Below are 21364 nucleotides of genomic sequence, written 5' to 3' on the forward strand. Positions count from 1 at the left end.
AAGCCGGAAGGCCCGAGGCAAAAGCAGTGTAAAATGCTAACTCGGGCCAACTCAGTCACGTATAGGCATTGTGATGCGTGACAAATTTATTTGGGGCAGATCATTGCGCATGCCACGGCACTGAGCGACCTTGGAGGCTACGATTTCCATACATCTCTCGTCGGGGTTATCTTCAATCCCACCGTGGAGGCTACGATGGTTAGTAGCTGATCTGATAATGCAAGAGGTTAGCTACACTTTTCGATCAACGCGTGCGCATCTAGAATGGCTAAATATGGGAGTCTCTCACCCCTCGTGTTACGTGGTCTACTGCTTCATCCTTCTTCCTTCATTTCTCAGGTGATCCAATTGAAGCAATGCGATTAATGTTGACTAAGAATGAATGAGTATCCAGTTTTCTTTTTCAACTTTAAAAAAGTTGCACCGACCCAGATACAATGATTTCTACTTTTTTCTGTGTCTATTGCACATGCAATGATTTTTTGACCATTCCAGTAAATGGAGAAAACATTACCAGCTACAAAATCTGGTCTTGCCAAGGTATCTCCAAACTGCTGAACTTGTACCAACTCTACCAAAGTGAAATCAAAGATACCAAACAAAATTATTTTTTAATTAATTCTTTTGGTATTTTTTAGCGAGACAATACATTAGGTTCAAGACAAGTAGTTTGAAGTTTGAACTTTGAAGGTTGAATCGTTGAAACAAGGTGGCTTGGTCATAAACTAGGGTCGCCTTCCCTTCTCTAGTCAAATTGTGCAAAGCAACAAACTAACAACCACTATTTCAAATATGTGAAAGACGAGTAAAACAGGGAAGATAAAGCAAGCTATCTGGTCGGATGGAATTCAAACTTCAAAGGAGCTGCAAAAGTGTGTGTTAATTGATCTGATGATCCCAATCAGATGGGTGTAAGCCCATGCAACCCGCTTTAGGTTCTTACATATGTTGAGATGACTTGATGGATGTAGTTGGAACCCTAATGTCATGTCATGTCATGTCATGGCGCCATCACCATTAAATTAACCATCATGGATTGGAAATGGGAAACCCAAACCAAAACAGAACATATCTCCTCAAAATCTTGAACTGTTGAGTGTTGGGGATACAACAGGTACAGGCAACAAAGGCATAAAACACCTGGTCTCTCAGCAAGTTCAGAAGTTCCATCATTAAATATAAGAAGAGGTCGATCGATTCTGTTGCTGTTATCATTTCTTGGTGTGTTCCAGCTACTACCATGCTTAATTAACAAATTATTTTTAAGTTCCCAACTTCCTGGTCTGACCGCATATTCTTCTCCCCTGCATATTCTGATGGCATGAGCTCCTCAATCACCATCTTCTGAGATCTAGACCAAAAACAATGTACACTTCCCCAGAAAAAGAGTAGACAAAGAATACTAAGAACGATGCAGTAATTGTAAGCACCTCCAGGGGTCGAGCCCATTCCACCGACATACAGGTGTGGAGAAGGGTCTTTACTCTTTTGGCTTCTGAGTGCTGTAAGTTCTGAGAAGTCGACAAGAAGTATAAAATAGAGATTCTATGAGTCCTGCAGAGTGCAGAGTCCAGAGAAATACGTCTGAGTCTGAGCTAGCTTTGAATGCCAGAAAAGGAAAACCCAATTACGGAGCCCTCTCTATTGTTTCCAGACTGTATCTGTATGATTTGTTTATGGCATTTAAATTGCTGCGAGAAAGAAGAAGGAAATCAGGAAGGGAGATTTCATTTTACTAAAATAAAAAAAAAGGAAAAAGACGAAAACAAATAAAAGGTGAGATACGTATCGGATACTTTTGTAGAACGCCTTGATCTTATCTTTATTTCTTGAAGTGATTCATAAGAGGCGAGATTACCATCATATCCTTGTACATTCGTACAATTGTACGGTCTTTTTGACGTTTCACCATCACAGTTCATTCACAAACGAAACGGTCGAGAACCTAAGAAAAGGAGAGTTTGAGTCCTTGACCAAGACCAACTGGGCAAAAAGGCGCCTTTGTTCGCCGCGCTGACTTTTAAGGTAAGATGGAAGGGTACTTTAGGTAATTACGGAAAGAAAAAATTAAGCTTTGAGCGACAATGGGGCGGAGGCTACCAAGAATGTTCGTGGTTCGTTTCCACGGCTGAAGAACAGCCAATGTATACCGGGATCGCTATAAATTCCCCTAGCTACTGCTATCCTATTCCATACATACACGTCCTCAACAATAATTTGTGCCCTCCTCTTTCTTCTCTCTCCCTCTCTTTCTTTCTCTCTCTCTCATCCGCTTTTCTGTAATCAACCAGAGACCATGTCTGTTCAAGTGATGCCGGAGAAAACACTACAAGGAATCCATGTCTTGAGTCGGGAAAATAGCTCTCTCTCCTCCACCCCTAGAAGGTAACCTCTCTCTCTCTCTCTCTCTCTCTCTCTCTCTCTCTCTGCATAAACAGCCAGATCACTCAAGGAACTGAGTAGACCTCAATGGTGTCTTTGTGTGCCGGCTGTGGTATTCATCGGCTATGTATTACAAGTTGATGGGTGACTTAATCATTCGCCGGTTTCTAATCCATAAGTTGCATTTGCCGACAAGCCGGACCACCGGAAAACACCTAGTATAGCAAGAGGAAGACATTGGACGCTATATATAAAGATTGTATTTCTTATGGGCAGCAGCCATTTAAAATATGTAGCGTCCTCGTGTGATGATAGGGTTGATTGACAAATTAAAACAAATTTTTATGCTTTCAAGTTTTATATATATCACAGTATTTGATTCGTAATATAATGAGGTTATACTAACATATCTTTGTGGTATTTCTTTTGACTAGTAATTTATGCATATAAATATATATGAAGACCATTCTTTTAAGGGCAGAAAACAAAAGTTGCATTTAACTAATGAGTACTATATATTCCTAGTTCCTGCTGAAGGAAGAGGGATAGCTAGGTTATTCTAAGATTACTAAATGTCTTCATCTCTCTCTCTCTCTCTCTCTCTCTCTCTCTCTGTCTGTGTGTGACTAATTAATACGATGTAGGCTGGAGGGTAAAGTTGCAATCGTGACCGGAGGTGCCAGAGGGATAGGAGAAGCGACGGTGAGGCTGTTTGCAAGACAAGGTGCGAAGGTGGTCATTGCCGACGTTGAGGATGAGTTGGGAATCGTTCTTGCTAGATCCTTAGCCCCATCGGTGACTTACGTTCATTGCGATGTCAGCCTGGAAGAAGATGTAGAGAAGTTGATAAATTCCACGGTCTCACGACACGGCCGTCTCGACATCCTCTTCAACAATGCTGGGGTCCTGGGGAATCAATCAAAGCACAAAAGCATCATAAACTTTGATGCAGATGAATTCGACCGTGTAATGAGAGTGAATGTGAGAGGGGTTGCACTGGGAATGAAGCATGCGGCACGGGTGATGGTGCCGAGGGGGAGTGGATGCATAATCTCGACGGCGAGTGTAGCAGGTGTGTTGGGAGGGTTGGGTCCTCACGCATACACAGCCTCAAAGCATGCCATTGTGGGGCTTACTAAGAACACGGCATGTGAACTGGGCAGGTACGGGATCAGGGTTAACTGCATTTCTCCATTTGGGGTGGCCACCTCCATGCTTGTTAATGCATGGAGGAGATGCAACGACGTACAGGACTGTATGGACATAGTAGGGATACCCTGTGAGGAGGAAGTTGGGAAGATGGAGGAGTTTGTGAGAAGCCTTGCCAACCTTAAGAGTGCAACCCTAACCGTTAAAGACATAGCTGAGGCTGCTCTTTACCTTGCTAGTGATGAATCCAAATATGTGAGTGGCCATAACCTTGTTGTCGATGGCGGAATCACTACTTCAAGAAATTGCGTAGGCTTGTAATAAGAGTAAGACCATGGCCAACGATTTTAATTACTTCACCATCCAGATTAAGATTATTCCAGACCACCCATAATTGAATTATTTTAATGTAAAGCCTTTGTCCTCCTCTTCCTCTTCATAATTATTTTATTTTTCATTGCAATGAGGGCCAATTAAGTTCTTCATTTTCATCCAGAAATTAGAACGTAGCACAAATTCCAATCCATTGAGATGCATTTGCAGTATTAATTTCCATGAGAATGATGATATGGTTTATTTAATTCCATGAGGAAAATGGGTTACGAAATAATTAAAGTATAGAATATTGACGGCGGCAAATCCTAGCTTGTTGAATTATTTTTTTTTCCCAAATCTTGGTATCTGTCGGCAGAACTGGATCTTCGTTATAATTAACATTAATGGCGTCTTGAATCGTCAAAAATGATGTTTCCTGAATCACCTGGTGATCGATGTTGAATCGTGACTCCGATGTGGCACATTGAAATTAAGAATCTGAAGTTTTAATTTTATTAGATTTCATATTTGATTATAATGAATATAATAAAGCCAAAGCACTTTAATTAAATGTTCAATCTAGCTACAGTATCTCCACCGTTTTTTTTTTTAATATATTATGCATGATTAGAGGTGTAGGTGTGGCATTCTTGATTCTTGGTGAGGTCGGATCGAACCTTGTGAAATTAATCTCCATGGTTCCAAATAAGGTCAAATCAAGAAGCAATTGGGGGTGGGGTTGGTGGGTTTGGTACGGTGGCATTACGTTGCCATTGTTTTTTGGGTTGATGAAATACAAATTTGTGAGCCACATCATATAGTTCAAAATTTCAACAATACGCCCCTGTAGGGTCGTCGGGTTAACCTGGTTGAGGGGTAGACCAGCCTAAATTAACCCATTCCTCTAAACCATTTTTTTTTTTAAAAGAAGAATGATCTTCGATACAGGCCGATATCTGTCATTTGAACTAGAAAAATGCATATCTGTGAGTAACATCGAATTTGACATTTTAAGTAGAAATAGCAATTAATTGTATTGACCAACGCAAGTGTTTTTCAGTAAAAAATCTCTTTGACCATCAACCCAGATTCTGCTGTGGCACATGAATCGTTCAATCCGAATAATAATCTATGGGATAACATTGGAAGTGGCCCTTGTAGATTTCTCAACTGAGTTAATAACATCTTCAAAGAGGGCAAGAGAAAGGTTGTTCAAGTTTGGCCACCTTTGGTCCTCCAACGGTCCAATCCAATTCGAGCTGATGTCAACTCCGGCTAATCCATCCTTCACTGGCCAACATAACTAATTACTCAAAAGTCAAATGGGAAAAGCATTAAAGAAAGGACTGTAACATCAAATTAAAATCTGTTACAGGCTGGAGATTCCAAAAGTTAATTACCCTTTAACTTGCATCTTGATGAGATCACTCTTTTCCTTCTGTTCTTATGTAATTGGCCAGACGTCCTCCGGCCCATTCCAATACCCAGAAGCCACCTCCATAAACTGAACTCGATAAAATTACATTTTATTTAAGTCCTAGTTGTTGGCTAGTTGGTTGCAACACCTACAGATCGGTTGTTGTTATGGGACATTGTTGCTTAAGCACGCGAAACTAGCTTCCACTTGCATAACTTTTGGTAAGTAATTAAAATATAAGTTATTTAAAGAGTGAAAGAAAAGGAAGAAAAGAATGTGAGGAGCTGAGAAAGTTCACCAGAAAAAGGAGCTATGAAAGCTGTAGTGGTCTTCATCCATGGGAGTTTAAAATGGATAAACGTGTGGTTGATCCTATTCAGGAGGACTCAAGTAACCTCATACCAATTGGAATCATGTAAAGGAAAGAAAAAGATACACCAAGCCAGAAAGTCGATCAGTAGCCAGGATAAAGAGGGACATAGTTTAATCTGTTTTGGACTTCAGAGGGTTGGAATGAGTCGAGCTCTACTGTAACCCACCTATACATACATGACAACCATTCACAATTCACAAACCAGTACTTACTGCGGGGAGAAAATTAAATGATTTGGTCCGATTATGTCACAGATGAAATATATAAACTACTCATTTACAGTTAGTGGCATTGCTTTTTTTTCTTTTCTTTTCTTTTTTTTTTTTTTATTTACTGAGACTAGTATTACACAGACCCCACCCTTGTATCGTAAACAGGGCCCACTTAACATAAGTTGTAAACTTAATAAAGTAAATGGTTGGTTTGTGATTGGTTGTTAGAAAAGAAACCTGTAATCGTGTTCACAGGAGATTCGAACCGTATGTTTTGATGTTGTCAGCAAGCTCTAAAGCACCAGGACAACTCAATTGTTCAAGGCTCAGTTTGTGAAGAATGTAAATACCAATATGTTCAGTGAAAATATCAATGTGTACTCTCTTGCACAATCTTAATTTTCTTTCTCTGAAAAGACTGAAATTCTTGTATGAGTTGGATTTCTTCTCCCCCTTCTTCAATTTTTAGTATCACCTTGGAGGAGAAACCTTTGTAAATAAAGGGTTGTTGGTGTAGGTAGTGAAGTGAAAGCATCATGCCGGTGAGCAGTAAACATCCGCTTCAACCCCCCAATAGCTCTAAATTAGAATATATGTGATGGCCATCTTTTCATGTATGGATATCCGTGCATCCTCCGGTCCTTAATTAACTTACTAACAGGTACATAGGCCCCTTACATTTTATAAACAAGTATAAGTATTTGAATGTACCATAGCTAAATAACTTAAAAATACCACTTTTAATAATGGATTTTGATGATTAAAATGGTCCTTATCTAATTTATTATCTAAGAAATAAAAGAATATGGATAAATGCAATTACCTGAGTAAAAAACTTATAAAGTGAAAAGAACCTTAATTAATACTATAAAATATTCTTTTATTAAAATTAACTTAACATATCACCTACAAATAAAATTTCTAAAGAACTGTATTTATAATTAATATTTTCTTATGAATAATGGATCCTCTAATTCATTGAAATGGTATACCCAAGGTTCAAAATATCGATACAGGGTGATATATCGGTAAGGCGTATCAGCCTGTATCAGTGCTGTTTTTTATTTTTTATTTTTGAAACTGGTTCAAAGTGGTAGGTCTACCCCTGAACCACTCACTGATCCAAAACACCCCTGAAGAGGCGTATCGAAAAGGCTCTGATACGATACATATTGGCCGATACATGACAAAATTTTTATTCTTAGATATGCCCTTGTCAAGAAGGCACTAATTGTGATGATTGGGTTTTTCACAGGGGTAGACAGTATTTTGGATGACAATAGTCTCGACAATCTTCACCCTAAGGCACACTTCTGGAGAGGATTGGGAAAGGTTTTCTGGTTAGGTCAATTTTGCTCTTTCCTTAGATGGCTAGCTTAATTTCAGCTGCCATGTGTAGAGAGAATGTGATTAGTCAGGACCATCCATCAGATAGATAGGGAATCATTTGCAATATTTGTTCAGTTCTTTAGTCACATTAGCCTTATTCCCCCCTTGTGTTCAGATTTTAATTTCTGAAACTTGCTGTATGCATGATTAGCGAATGAAGGAACCTAGCTTATGTCTCAACCAAGTTTGATTTTAGTCAGGGCAAAGCCCATTCGAGCAGTTTTTACTGTCTTGCATTAAAAATATCTCCATTCTTATATACTTTATTTCATGGACAGATATTTCCAATACAAAGTTGCAAAAGACTATTAAAACGGTGTTAGCAATCCTGTGTGAGGATGATCCCCATGATCCCTGGTTCATTTAGCAATCCCACAGCCTCCCAGAACACACAGATACTGCAGATACATAGATGCTCAATAATTAAGTGTTAAAACAGTGTTCAAGTATCTATTGTTAAAACATATATAGATACTATACAAATATAAGACTAAGAATGGAGCCCTCTCAAATGAACAGGGCCCCACAAATAAGGGTCCCAAACAGCGTCAAACAGAGAGCAGATGCCTTCTCAAATTAGTGGAGCCCTTGTTGGATCTATACAAGTATATAAGATTCCCGACCCTAGAGGGAACTACAGGTCGCCGGGAGGACTCACCGTGGATGTGAGAATCATTGTTTTTGTTCTCGAGGATATGTGAGAGCAACGTGGCCAATAAGTTTAGAAAAGATATCTTGCATTTTGAACCCAAGTGGAAAATGGAACTTCGATGATATACAAGCCTACAAATTAGTTGACATTGGTCATTAGTTTGTCGGTCGGTCATATACAGCCATTGAAACATGAATATATAGCCACGTACGCATGTCTCAATCCAGAAAGGGACTGCTTCACAAGTCCACGTGGCAAAGTTGTCCAAGAGGAATGATCATAGACGGTTTATGGTTTTAATAGGAAGAAAGTCGTAGCACCAATCCAATTTTAATGGCTCAACTCTTCTTAATAACATGCATGTCAAGCTTTTAATTGCATACTCCCTGGGAAGGAGGATAGACTCGCTATTTATGATGTTAATCGTTTCCTCGCACGTCTTTCAACTCTGTTGAAGGAAGACTATATGCGGATGCTTCATTTCCGGCTTGATTAGTGCTGCTATGCGGTGCAACCTTCTTTCATCATTTGATGAGCTTTGTTTCTTGAGTTTTTATAGTTTTAAGTCTTACAGTTTTTTTAAATAGGGGATAGATTGAGCTTGTGAGGGAGAGTATTAGATGTACTTTGGTTTAGGCCGGGTAAGGCGGGTTATGTCGTCCCCTTTAATTTATAACTTTCCTTTTGAAAATGGTTGACGAAATTCTAAGGTGGCCACCCTTCACCTTTAGAATTTGGGATTGGGAAAAAAAAACTAATGGCTTCAACTTGAATTTTGGAATGAGATTGAAAGACAAATTCAGCTTGTTAAACACAGCTACATTGGACTCTGATTGCAAGAAATTACTCTCAGCTGTCAGTAAAAAGATCACCCCAGTTCAGTTGAGGTTATTTCTCTTCTGAAAGATATTGCTTGTGTAATCGGACCTTTATCTGTTTCATTTTCTTTAATCAACAGAAACTGTGATGGGTTGTACTTTAGCTAAGAAAGGTTTCTAGGGGTTTATTTTTGTTTGATTGTCTAGAGTGGCTCTTTGGTTTAGCTGGAACCGATCCTGTTTAACTTTTTATTTTTATTTTTTTGGTTTTTTGTTTTGCTTTGGAGACTATCTTTGTTGCTCTGGTTAATGAATTGCTCTTTATTTTTTACACAAATAATTAAATTATTTATATATACCAGCCTATATATATATATATATCTTAAACTTTTAAAAACAATTTATATATACCTCATTGGTCAGGAGCACATAACATAAAAAAGACCTTTCTAATTGCACCGTTTAAGACCGTTAACACCTCACTTCAAAGCATTTCATAATACCAATTTTGCCCCTAAATATTCAAAGCTTTGAGATCATCTTTTTCATTTGAAACCATTTTGCTCTAAAACTTCTCCGGTACTTGTTTTACTGAATTGCTTCTGCAATAGAGATTCAAAAGATGGTTAAAAAATTATAAGTTCATTTTTTAATCACCTAAACATGATAATGAAAAAACGATTTATCAAAAAAAGCAAAAACATGATAATGAACAACTCATTTAAGAAAAGTAGGTTTTGATGTAAGAATATTTGGCCGACCTGGGGATCGTGACACATGGCTTCGACTGGATGTATCCAGGCCGTTCATCACCAATCACTACCAATCGCCGCCACCTGCTCCTCCTCTAAGACAACTTTGACTATAAAAAGGGGCTCCCACATTGAGGTAAACTCTTTGGAATTTAAGTTATATGTGTCATCTCTACTTGGTCCGAGCCCTCACAGCCCTCTGCTAATTTGACTGTCAGAGTTTTCACCCCTGGGATAACTCTCGGGGCCTCTGACATCTTCTTTCTCAATAGGTTGGACCTGTTGGCTAAGGACACTAGAAATTACGTTGTTGCCCTAAGTTCCAAGCCACATTCAAAGGAGCAACGCGCCGATGGTTCTCCACACTCCATCGCCTTTTGGAAACAGTTCACGTACCTCTTTCTAAGTCACTTTATGAGTAGTCGATGGTGTCAGAAAACCATCATCTCCCTGATGTCCATCAAGCAAAAGCATGGGGAGAGCCTTCAGACATATATGAAGAGGTTCAGCTAGGAAGAACTTGAGGTCTAAGACCTCGACCCCTCGGTCTGTATGCACGCGGCCATTAATGGCCTCTGGCTTAGACCCCTTAGTTGGCCCATTTCCAAGACTCCGCCTAAGACTAAAGCCGAGTTCTTGAAGAAGGTTTAGAATTAAGTATATCATCGCTGAAGAGGCCAAAGCCAACAAACGCCTCTAAGAACTAAAAGCCGAGGCCAACTAAGGGTTCAATGACAATAAGAGGAAGGAAAGGGATGGCCACAACGACAGTCCCACCAACAAAGGTGGAGAGAAGAAGCCGTTGACCCCTTCCTTCAATAAATACACATCGCTAAACTCCTCCCAAACGCGCATACTAATGTAAGTAGGGAAAGAAGAATTCATGAAGTGGCTGGCTAAGTTGAAGAGAAGCTCGAGAAGGGGGAACCCCAAGAAGTACTACAAGTACCACCATGGCATCGGCCATGACACTGAGGACTACTACGAGCTCAAGAACGAAATCAAGTCCCTCATGGATTTTGTGGAAGTCAATGCCCCAGCATCATCCTTGTAGTAACCACAAGCCGAGCCCCACAATCATCGCCCCTTGGCTAGAGTCATTGAAGTCATAGTCGGAGGCTCGACCTCGGGGGGAGCATTCGCCTCATCTCAGAAAGCATATGCTTGGCAATACAACATCCAGAGCCAAGCACTGAAAAGGTCGAGGTCAGAACACCTCATTTCCTTCTTAGATGACAACCTACAAGGGGTATCTATGCCCCAAAATGACGTGTTGGTGGTGTTAATGACTATCACCAACTACATGGTGAAAATGATCATCATAGACAACAACTCTTCAGCCGACATCCTATTTTTTGAGATGTTTGATAAGATAAAATTAACATCAAACCAATTGCAGCCAGTTAATGTGCCACTTGTTGGCTTCTCCAGAGCAATTGTCAAAGCTAAAGGAAAAATAACCATATCGGTCACTATAGGGACTGAACCTCAGCACGTCACTCGGATAACTGAGTTATTGGTCTTGAAGATAAGCTCACCTTACAATGACATCATAGGGAGGCTGGATTTTCATGCACTCAAGTCAGTCATCTCGTCTTACCACCTTGTCGTGAAGTTCCCTACGGAGCATGGTATAGGGGAAACCAATAAGCTACCAAATAGTGCTACGTTGCGGTGCTAAAAGGCAAGAACAAGGAAACATTATCACTAGAGGGGCTCGACCTCAGGGATGAACTGTCCAGCTAAGGCCATTCGGCTGAGGACTTCATCATAGTTCCCCTAGACGATGCCGAGCCTGAGAAAACGATACGAGTCTGGTCTCACCCCTTCAGGACATACTTTCCGAACTAGCTAAGCGTGGACCCGAGTTGTAGGCCGGTTTAGCAAAAGAAGAGGAACTTGGCACCGGAATGCTTGAAAGCCATCAGAGAGGAGGTGGACAAACTACTTGGTGTCGACTTCATAAGAGAGATTTCAACAAGGCCTGCTCCAAAGACAACTTTCCTTTGTCGAGAATTGATCAACTCGTCGATGCCACTACAAGGTACGAGCTACTAAGCTTTATGGTCACTTTCTCTGGTACAACTAGATAAAGATACATCTGGCCGACAAGGAAAAGACCTCATTCATCATTGAGCACGGCACCTACTGCTACAAGGTGATGCCTTTTGAACTGAAAAATGTCGGGGCCATTTAACAAAGACTGGTGAACATGATTTTCAAAGAGTAAATGGAGAGGAACATCGAGTCCTATGTCGACGACATGGTTGTAAAGAGTCTTAAGGCTAATAGCACACCTCGGACGTCGACGAGACATTTGGGGTACTAAGAAAGTACAATATGAAGCTGAACCCCACAAAATATGTCTTTGGGGTCACCTGGGAAAATTCTTGGGTTTTGTAGTCACCCCACCAATCACCACCACCTGCTCCTCCTCTAAGGCAACTTTGACTAGAAAAAGGGGCTCCCATGTTGAGATAAACTCTTTGGAACTTAAGCTATAAGTCTCTTCTCTTGCTAACTTAACTGTCAGAGTCTTCACCCCTGGGATAACTCACAAGACCTCTAACATCTTCTTTCTCTCAACAAATTGAATCCATCGGCCCCGGTCGCTAGAAATTATGTTATTGCCATCAGCACTGTTAGTCGTTCAGCGGGATTACTATGAGAAGCAATTATGAAATGAACACACATACACATAATTGTGAAATGTTCCATTGTTCTGCAATGGGACATTTCCACTCTCTCCTCTCTTATCAGGTTCAATCAAACGGTCATGGGAATTGGGGTGGAATGCTAAGAAGAGATGACGAACAAAAAGTAAGCTCAGTCTCTTCGATTTCCCTGGGACGTGACCTCGTACAGGGTTCTTTAGCTCAACATTGGTGGTCCTAGCAAGAAAGCATGCATCTTCATCACTTGCCATGGCTTGTTGAAAGGTCAACAATTTATTTAATGCATTAAACATTTGATTGAAAAACTAGTTGATGATCACCCTAAAATTATATTTTTTTTTACAAAAATATAAAGGCCGTGGCAACAGGGAGATTTTTGAAGTTCGGTTTCTGTTTAAGAGAAACTAACAAGACAGCTCATGTTGCAGCAAAGTGTGGTGAATGAAGTTTTTCAAATCCATGTGTGAAATCCCATTGGGCATTGCTGAAGCTTCTGCTAAAGACTATCGGTTGTAGGTAGCTGCTTAGGTTTTTTTTTTTTTTTCCCTGTTTTGTTCTTCTTGTTTCTGTGTTTTTCTGTTGTTTTCTTTGTTCTTTTCCTAAAAGGCTCTATTTGGAAAGAGTATAGATACAAATATGAAGAGCGTAACCATAAATTTTGTATTATTTTATATGTATTTTTATTATACATATTTGTATTTGTACTCCTTTCAAGCTGAGCCTAATGGAATTATTTTTCTACCAAAAAAGGATACTAGCTAGGCAAATACGAATTCGGCTTCCGTTAGGGCAACGACCATTCAAGCAACCTTTACAGTCTTGCACCAGGAATATCTTTGTATCTATATACTTTATTTCATGGAGAGATATTCCCGATGCAAAATTGCAAAAAGCTGTTGGGACGGTGTGAGCACGGGCTTGTCCTGACCGAAGCGGATCTCGACAAATACGTTGTATATCTCAATCCTAAAGTAAGAAAGTAAAAACTGTGGATGCATATACACAAGATAATATGAATAAAAAACGCAAAATTATTTTACTGAATTAATTTATTTAATGCAATAATTTCTTAAAAGTTACCAAAATGTTAACTGTAAGTATTGCACTTGTATGCTAAGAGAGAAAGAAATACAGTGACGCAGCGTGGAAGCAATGAGAACCGGAGCTGGCTATGCAAGCACCGGGCGTTCGCTAGCACCTAGCGAAAAACACTGATTTCTCTAGGAGAGAGAAAAGGTGGCAAAAATAGGAAGAAGAGAACTTGAAGAAATTCTGAAAATCTGAAGTATGAATTGATGAATAACTTTGGGAAAATAGCAGTATTTATAATACATTTGGGAATTGTAAAAGAACTAGGAAAGAACACGAGTCTTGGTCTTGATCTTGATCCTCTTGGGCTGTCTTGATAAGGTCGAACCCTTTTGGAATTCTTGGGCTTGATGTTCCACTGTTCGATCTCCTTGGCTCTCCTTATGCATGAATCTGGGAGTCTTGGATTTCTTGATGCTTCTTGGAAGAGTCTTGATAATCTTGGATTCTTGATAAGTCTTGGAGTCTTGGAAGAGTCTTAATGGATCTTGAATTATCCTATTATCCTTTCTTGACTTATCTTGGACTCTTGACCTTATCCTAGGAGCTGCCGCCCCTAGGGGTGAGATGGGCCTTGGGATGGGCGTCCATCATTCTCCCCCACTTGGAGAGGACTCGACCCCGAGTCGTGACGAGGATAGGCAAGTGTTATCTCTGGCAGGTACCGGTGAAGGTCAGCAACGTTGAAGATCTTGGATATACCCATATGATCTGGTAGGTCCACTATATAGGCATTATCATTAATCTTCTTCACGATCTTGTATGGACCATACTTCTGAGGCTTCAACTTGTTGTAGGTACTTACGGGAATTCTTTCCTTCCTTAAGAAGACCATAACCTCATCACTTACATCAAACACTTGAGGTCGGCGGTGTTTGTCTGCGGCCATCTTGTACTTGGCGTTGGATTGCTCTAGCTTCTGCTTTACGGCGTCATGGACGGACCAGATTTGTTCTGCCATCTGTTCTGCTGAGATACTGGCGCTGGGTACCTTGGGTAGTTTCACTAAATCCAGTGCATGGTTAGGGACCTTCATGTATACGATGGAGAATGGGGATCTGCCTGTAGAACTATGCACTGCATTGTTATAGGCGAACTCAGCCTGGGCTATGGCGAAGTCCCACTGTTTCGGCCGTTCCCGGCATATGCTGTGAATTAAATTCCCTAAGGTTCGATTTACCACTTCTGTTTGTCCATCTGTCTGCGGATGGGTTGTACTGCTAAAATTAAGTGATGAGTCAAACAACCTCCACAGGGTCATCCAAAAGTGACTGAGGAACCGTGTGTCACGATCTGAAGTGATGGTCTTGGGTACCCCATGTAAGCGAACAATCTCCCTGAAAAATAATTTGGCTGTTGCGGATGCATCTGCTGTTTTCTTGCATGGGAGGAAGTGAGCCATTTTTGAGAACCTATCAACCACCACGAAGACGGAATCCATGTTCCTCTGGGTCTTTGGCAAGCCTAGCACAAAATCCATGGACAAGTCTTCCCATATAGCAGTAGGAACGGGTACGGGCATGTAGAGACCTGTGTTCTGGGTTTGTCCCTTAGTTGTCTGACAAACATAGCACCTGCTTACGATAGTAGACACGTCCCTTCTCAATTTCGGCCAATAATATCGCCCCTTAACAGCTTCTATTGTTTTGTCCCTTCCCAAGTGTCCTGCTAGTCCACCCCCATGCAAATCCCTGATGATCTTTTCGCGGAGGGAGGTGCAAGGAATACACAGTTGTTCCCCTTTCATAAGGAACCCGTCATAAATAAAGAAGTCTTCTGCTGACTGTTTATTCACACATTTCTCCCATACCTGTTGGAAGTCTTCATCTTGGGCATATAAGTCTTTTAGGCACTCAAAACCCACAATCTCAACGCTGAGGGTCTTGATGAAAGCTACACGCCTACTAAGTGCATCAGCCACTTTATTTTGCTGTCCTGCCTTATACACAATTTTATATGGGAACTTGTGTAGGAAAGCAGACCATCTGACATGTAAATCACTTCTTAATTGCTTTTGCCCACTAAGATATTTTAGGGCCTGGTGGTCAGTATAGAGAACAAATTCTTTTGCAATTAAATAGTGTTCCCATGTTTTCAAGGCTCTAATCACAACATAATACTCCTTGTCATAAGTAGACCACTTTCTTTTGGCTTCACATAATTTTTCACTAAAGAAAGCAATGGGTCTTTTCTCTTGGGACAATACAACCCCTATGCCAACTCCACTGGCGTCACATTCAACTTCAAATAATTTATTGAAATCTAGTAAGGCAAGAACAGAAGCAGTACATAACTTTTCTTTTATGAGAGCAAAACTTTGCTCTTGTTCTTATCCCCATTGAAATTTCCCCTTTTTCAAGCATTCAGTAATGGGAGCCATGATACTACTAAAATTCTTAATAAAACGCCTATAGAAGGTTGCCAACCCATGAAATCGCCTGACATCTGTGGCAGTGGATGGGGTCGGCCACTCCCTAATGGCTTTCACCTTTTTCTCATCTACTTTCACACCATCCTTGCTTATAACGAATCCCAGGAATAATAAATTATCATTCATAAAGATGCATTTCTTCAAGTTAGCATATAATTTATTTTCCCTCAATGTTTTCAGGACCTCCCTAATATGTCCCACATGCTCAGTGATAGATTTATTGTATATCAAAATATCATCAAAATAGACTACCACAAATTTACCAATGAAGGGGTGCAATACCTGGTTCATCAGCCTCATGAAAGTGCTGGGTGCGTTGGTTAGTCCAAAGGGCATGACCAACCACTCGAACAAGCCGTCTCTAGTCTTGAAGGCTGTCTTCCATTCATCTCCGGGACAGATCTTGATTTGATGATATCCACTCCTGAGATCTATTTTTGAGAAAACTACAGCTCCGCTTAGTTGATCTAGCATGTCGTTCAGCCTAGGAATGGGAAATTTGTACCCTATGGTGATCTGGTTTGAATGTGCCCCTTTTTCAATAATTCTTCTACCTTTTTTCGTAAAATTTCATTCTCCTTAGGACTCATCCTGTAATGTGGGAGGTTAGGTAGACTAGCACCTGGAACAAAATCAATATGGTGCTGTATATCTCTCATGGGAGGGAGTTCATTTGGTAACTCCTTTGGAACTACATCATTAAATTCATCCAGTAGTCCTTGTATTTCAGCTGGAATTGTATTTTCATCATTAACATCTTCTCCTTTACTACTAACAAATGTATCTCATGAGTATCCTTACATTCTTTAACAAATTCAGCATGATGATGGGTGATGGTAAGGAAATTTTTCTCATGTGCCTTTGGAGTATTTGTAATATTTTTTTCTACTATGGGTAACAAAGTATAACGTGTAACTTCTTTTTCAATTTGGTAGATATTCTTCCTACCCATGTGCCTTGCATCTGTATCAAATTGCCAAGGCCCCCCTAACAAAATATGGCAAGCATCCATATCAACAATATCACAATATGCTTCATCATGGTACTTACCAATTGAAAAAGGTACATTGCAGCGTTCTTCCACTCGTACGCCGCCTCCTTCCTTGATCCACCCAATTGTGTATGGGTTGGGATGTTTTTCAGGAATCAGCTGTAATTGTTGGATGACATCCCTACAAATAATATTTTCCTGACTACCACTGTCAACAATTAAATTAAATAATTTTCCCTTGACAGTACATCTAGTACGAAATAATCTGTGCCTTTGAGAACTATCCTTATTTTTTTGGGACAACATTAATTTTCTTACCACACAAGTATACTCTTCATGTTCATATGGACCCTCTTCATCTTCCCCATCAGGTCCACAATATACTTCCTCCTCAATATCTTTTTCCTCCTCCCTTTCTACCATATTAACTGCCTTCCTCCTGGGACAGTCACTGGATCTATGTCCAACCTCATTACATTTAAAACATTTAATAGGAGCGGGCCTTGCATAAGGGTTACTGGGTTTAGGAGGTTTGGAAGGATTACCTCGAGTATGTCCTCCTGTAGTAGCCTTACCGGCGTTACTCGTACTTGCCGGGTGAGAAGGTTGTACTACCGGAACTGATTTGTTCCTGTCGACAGTTGCCGGTCTATTGTCGCTCCCGCTGTATCGGCGATAATTATCATTGCGAGCCTTGTCCTGGAACATTAATTCTGCTTTCAAGGCTAGGTTTCTTGCTTCCTGCACACTAAGAACCATCTGTGCACCAATTTTATCTCTGATAGACGGTCATAAACCGCTTAGATAACGGGCTGCCTGTTGGTTATCACTTTCAGATAATTGATTTTTTTCAGCTAATCTCAAAAATTCAGATGTATATTCGTTGACACTACGGGAACCCTGCGCACACCTCTGATAAGATTCAAACATATATTGTTCATAGTCAGGAGGTAAAAGTCTACCTCTGATTAATCGTTTCATGCGCCTCCAGGTTTGAACAGGACCCCTTCCTTCTCTCATCCGGGTCTCTCTCATCTGTTCCCACCAAACAGATGCGCCTCCCTTTAATCGGAAAGCTACTAATTTTATCATTTGTTCCTCTGAGATTTCCATGTAATCAAAGAACCTATCGACTTCTGTGATCCAATCCAGAAGTCCTTCTATACCAAGATCTCCAGTAAAAGTAAGAATATCTACCTTGAGTTTAAATTCATCATTATTCCTACGGGGGTTGAAATTACCTTGATTGTGCCAATTTCTACCGTTTCTGTCGTTGTCGGGAAGAACTGGAGCACCACCAAATTCGAAATCGTCATCACTGTCGTCGTCAAGAACTGGATGTCGGGACGCAGCAGCGACGGGTGGTCTGTCGTGGTCGTCTCCTGCGATCTACTGTGGATTTTCCCGGATTCGTGGGACAACCTCCCGTAACAAGGTTTGCAGTTGTTCAGTCACCTCTGCCAACTGCCGTTCGATGTTACGTGTGACCTCTGCCAACTACTGTGGATTTTCCCGGATTCGTGGGACAACCTCCCGGATTCGTGGGACCTTATCTTAGGAGCTGCCGCCCCTAGGGGTGAAATGGGCCTTGGGATGAGCCTCCATCATACAGAAAAGAATTTTTGGTGGGGCTTAGTTTTTATTTTCTATTTTTTTTTTATATCTTATTTTGTTTTGGTATTTGATCCAAGAAATGCTTTAGGTCCCGTTGGGCTTAGGTTGGATCCAGTTAAGTTTGGGATTGGTCTACAAGTCTACCCAACGCCTCAAACTAAGTTCAGTGGAGATCACGCCTAAGCTTCTAGGCTCAAGCTCGGCTCAGAGCCTGAAAATCCATTCTCCAAGAAAATACTTGAGTTGAGTTTGGTAGCTAAGGCTGAGCTCACCTGCCTAGCAGCCCTAGTTCTTATTGGAACCTTATAATGAAAAGAAAACTGAAAACACCCTTTATCAATTTTCATCATCCTCCCTCCTCTCCATATATCACATATTTTCTTTCTTTCTCCATTTTATCTTATTTTTGATAAGGCAAATGGAGTATATAACCAGGGCTAACCCTCCCTCAAACCCAGGTGAAGGCAAGATTCAATCCCAACATCTCTACTGCAACTCGCCAAAAACCTTAGCAGCAAGCTAGCATCTTCTGCACAATATACTATATATCTATGATCATTTATAAAAATAAGATTTAACAGCGGTGCATGCTGGAAGCAGTTTCAATCCCAAATTTCCGCTGCAACCAGCAGGAGACTAACCAGCCGGTTGGCACCTTGTTATGATTTTGTGTTTTTTGTTTCTTATTTGTTATTTCTTGTGATTTAACTAATTTTCCTCACTTAGGGTTTTGATTTAACATTCTGAAAAAGATCATTTAGAACCACAGTTTAATTCATTTTAGCCTGTTGCATTGTAAAGGATAGTCTAGGATTTTTCTTCTCCATTGTTCTACTTCTTTAACATTTAGAATCATTGTCAATGTTCTATTTTTTTTAAGGTAAATTGCTGAAATCTCCTCTGAACTTTCTGACTAAAATTCTTTAACATGAGACATGAAAATATCCAAAATACCCATGCCGCTACAGTTGAAGTTGGTTTATGCGATAAGAACAATACAGACTTTATGAACAAGAATAAAAAAGAGAGAGTTTAAAGTTGCAGTTTTACCTGAGTGATTAATATGAAGGGCAAAGTTGGACATTTTTGTGCTTCTTATTAAAGTATTCTAAAAAAAAGGGTCTATTTGCAGTTGTATCAAAAAATTCAAGGAAAATAATTGTAATTACCAAACTTCAAAGGAGGTTTCAGCAACGATGCAAAGCTTAAGGGGAGGTTTTAACAATTTATCATTTTTTAATTGGAGAACCATTATCAATGTTCATGATCTCTTTGTGCATCTGTCCAAGATTGATTACTGTTTGGGATTACTGGGACTAGATACGCAGCTAATGCTCGTGGAGTTTCCAATTCCTATCGTCATGTATGTGGTCCATCAGGCATCCCTTCTTACTTTGTTAGGACTTAGGAGTATTTTTAGTGAGAGAAAACTGCTGGAATAGTAAGAGGTTAAAGCGTCTATGGCCCAGATGGTGGATAGAAATTAGTTTTAAGGAGGGAAAAAATAAACAGAAATAGAGGAAAAGGAAACTTTGACTGAGGAACCTAGGATATACTTTATGTTAGTGGTCACATAGAGGGGTGGATTCGAGTCAAGCCAAACCAAATAGTATGAGGCTCGAGTTTGGCTCGTCAAGGTTGTATAAAGCTTGAGCTCAAGCTTGAACTCGGTTCGAACTAGAACATTGAACTCGAACTCAGCTCGAATAAAAAATTTATAGCTCGAACTCGATTTAAAGAAAAATATTTTATAAAATAAAAAATTATATATAAAAATATTTTTATTTGATATTTAAAAAATTAAAAATTACAATATTTTTATTATATATATTCAAATTCAACTCGAAAATTGGTTGAAATCGAACCGAGACGAACTTATATATATATATCTGCAGAGAGATGAATTGTGTGCAGCCTTAAATAGAGGGAGTTTGATATCAAACACAATAAAGCCTTCATCCGTTTACAGTCCTGCGCTAAATAATAAAGAAGTATTCTTCATGTTTCCATCAATATGATGCAAAATGTAATGTTTCAATATCAAATCAAATCACCTGTGGCGTGCTCCTATCAAATTAAATCATCTTCGTAATGTGGTGTGCGAAATTAATTTTTGTATCAATGAGCGAAAGAACATTATTTCCCAATTGAGTAATAAAATTTTCAATTGTGAGTCATTTTGCTTTTCTAATTGACTAGATAAAGTAGTTTTTAAATAAATAATTTTATGGGTTCATTACTCAATGTGAATTCGGCTTCGATCGGTGTAAAGTCAGTTCGAACAACATTTATAACCTTGCATTGGAAATATCTCCATGGAGAGATATTCCCAATATAAGGTTGAAAGAAATTTGTCCCTTGTTCGAATAGTCTGAACACGGGGATGCACTGATCCAAGTTGAACTCCTTAAATGTATCCTGAACTTTCAAACTCTACATATATATATATCTTTTGTTGATAGGCCCCATTAATACAGTGCTCTAAATATTTTTATAATGCCAATATTTTCCTTATAATTAAAAACCAAAACCCATATGGGCTTTTGGTAACAACGTTCTAAAACATGTTTGTATTTTTTCATCTTATTTCTGTTACCCTGAGCACTACATTTAGGGGTGTAACTTTTCTGGATTAGAGTTGAGATTTTATCAAATTTTCAATGGACCCAATCCAAAGCCCAAGTCCGAAATAATGTAAACTATTAACTCGGACCAACCTGACTTGTACCCCTAACTACATTCATATTTTTGACAATCTTACAGCTAAAAAACACTAAATTAAGGGACTTACTCAACCTTTTTGATGGGATCATAGCAAAACTTAGAGACAATGAAAGCATCTATATGCGAAGTACTGATCGATTACTAGAACCGGGGTTCTCCTCGAATGTGGCTTCGACCTCAAATAAAAGGTTTACAATCCATTGCACAAGCTCCTTGTCTAGAATGGATGATTGAACTTCCAATTTTTCACAACAATAAGATATTGAAGGTCAAGTGACGCAGCGTGGAAGCAATAAACTGGGTTGGCTATGCAAGCATCGGGCGAACCAAGTTTCTAGCGAAACGAGAAAGAGAGAAAATCTCTAGAGGAGAGAGAAAAGG

At 39.8% G+C, this 21364-nt stretch overlaps 1 protein-coding gene across 1 annotated transcript; it reads left to right on the forward strand.

Moving 5' to 3' along the window:
- The first annotated feature begins 2184 nt into the window (after positions 1 to 2184).
- On the forward strand, positions 2185 to 3945 carry LOC104597239 (short-chain dehydrogenase reductase 2a-like). The gene is made up of 2 exons (XM_010258688.3): positions 2185 to 2385; positions 3027 to 3945. The coding sequence occupies exons 1-2, from the start codon at positions 2297 to 2299 to the stop codon at positions 3850 to 3852; spliced, it is 915 nt and encodes a 304-aa protein (XP_010256990.1). The 5' UTR covers positions 2185 to 2296; the 3' UTR covers positions 3853 to 3945.
- Positions 3946 to 21364: the final 17419 nt, after the last annotated feature.

This window comes from Nelumbo nucifera, chromosome 2, assembly GCF_055504915.1.
Source record: "Nelumbo nucifera cultivar China Antique chromosome 2, China Antique-T2T, whole genome shotgun sequence".
Lineage (NCBI taxonomy): Eukaryota > Viridiplantae > Streptophyta > Magnoliopsida > Proteales > Nelumbonaceae > Nelumbo > Nelumbo nucifera.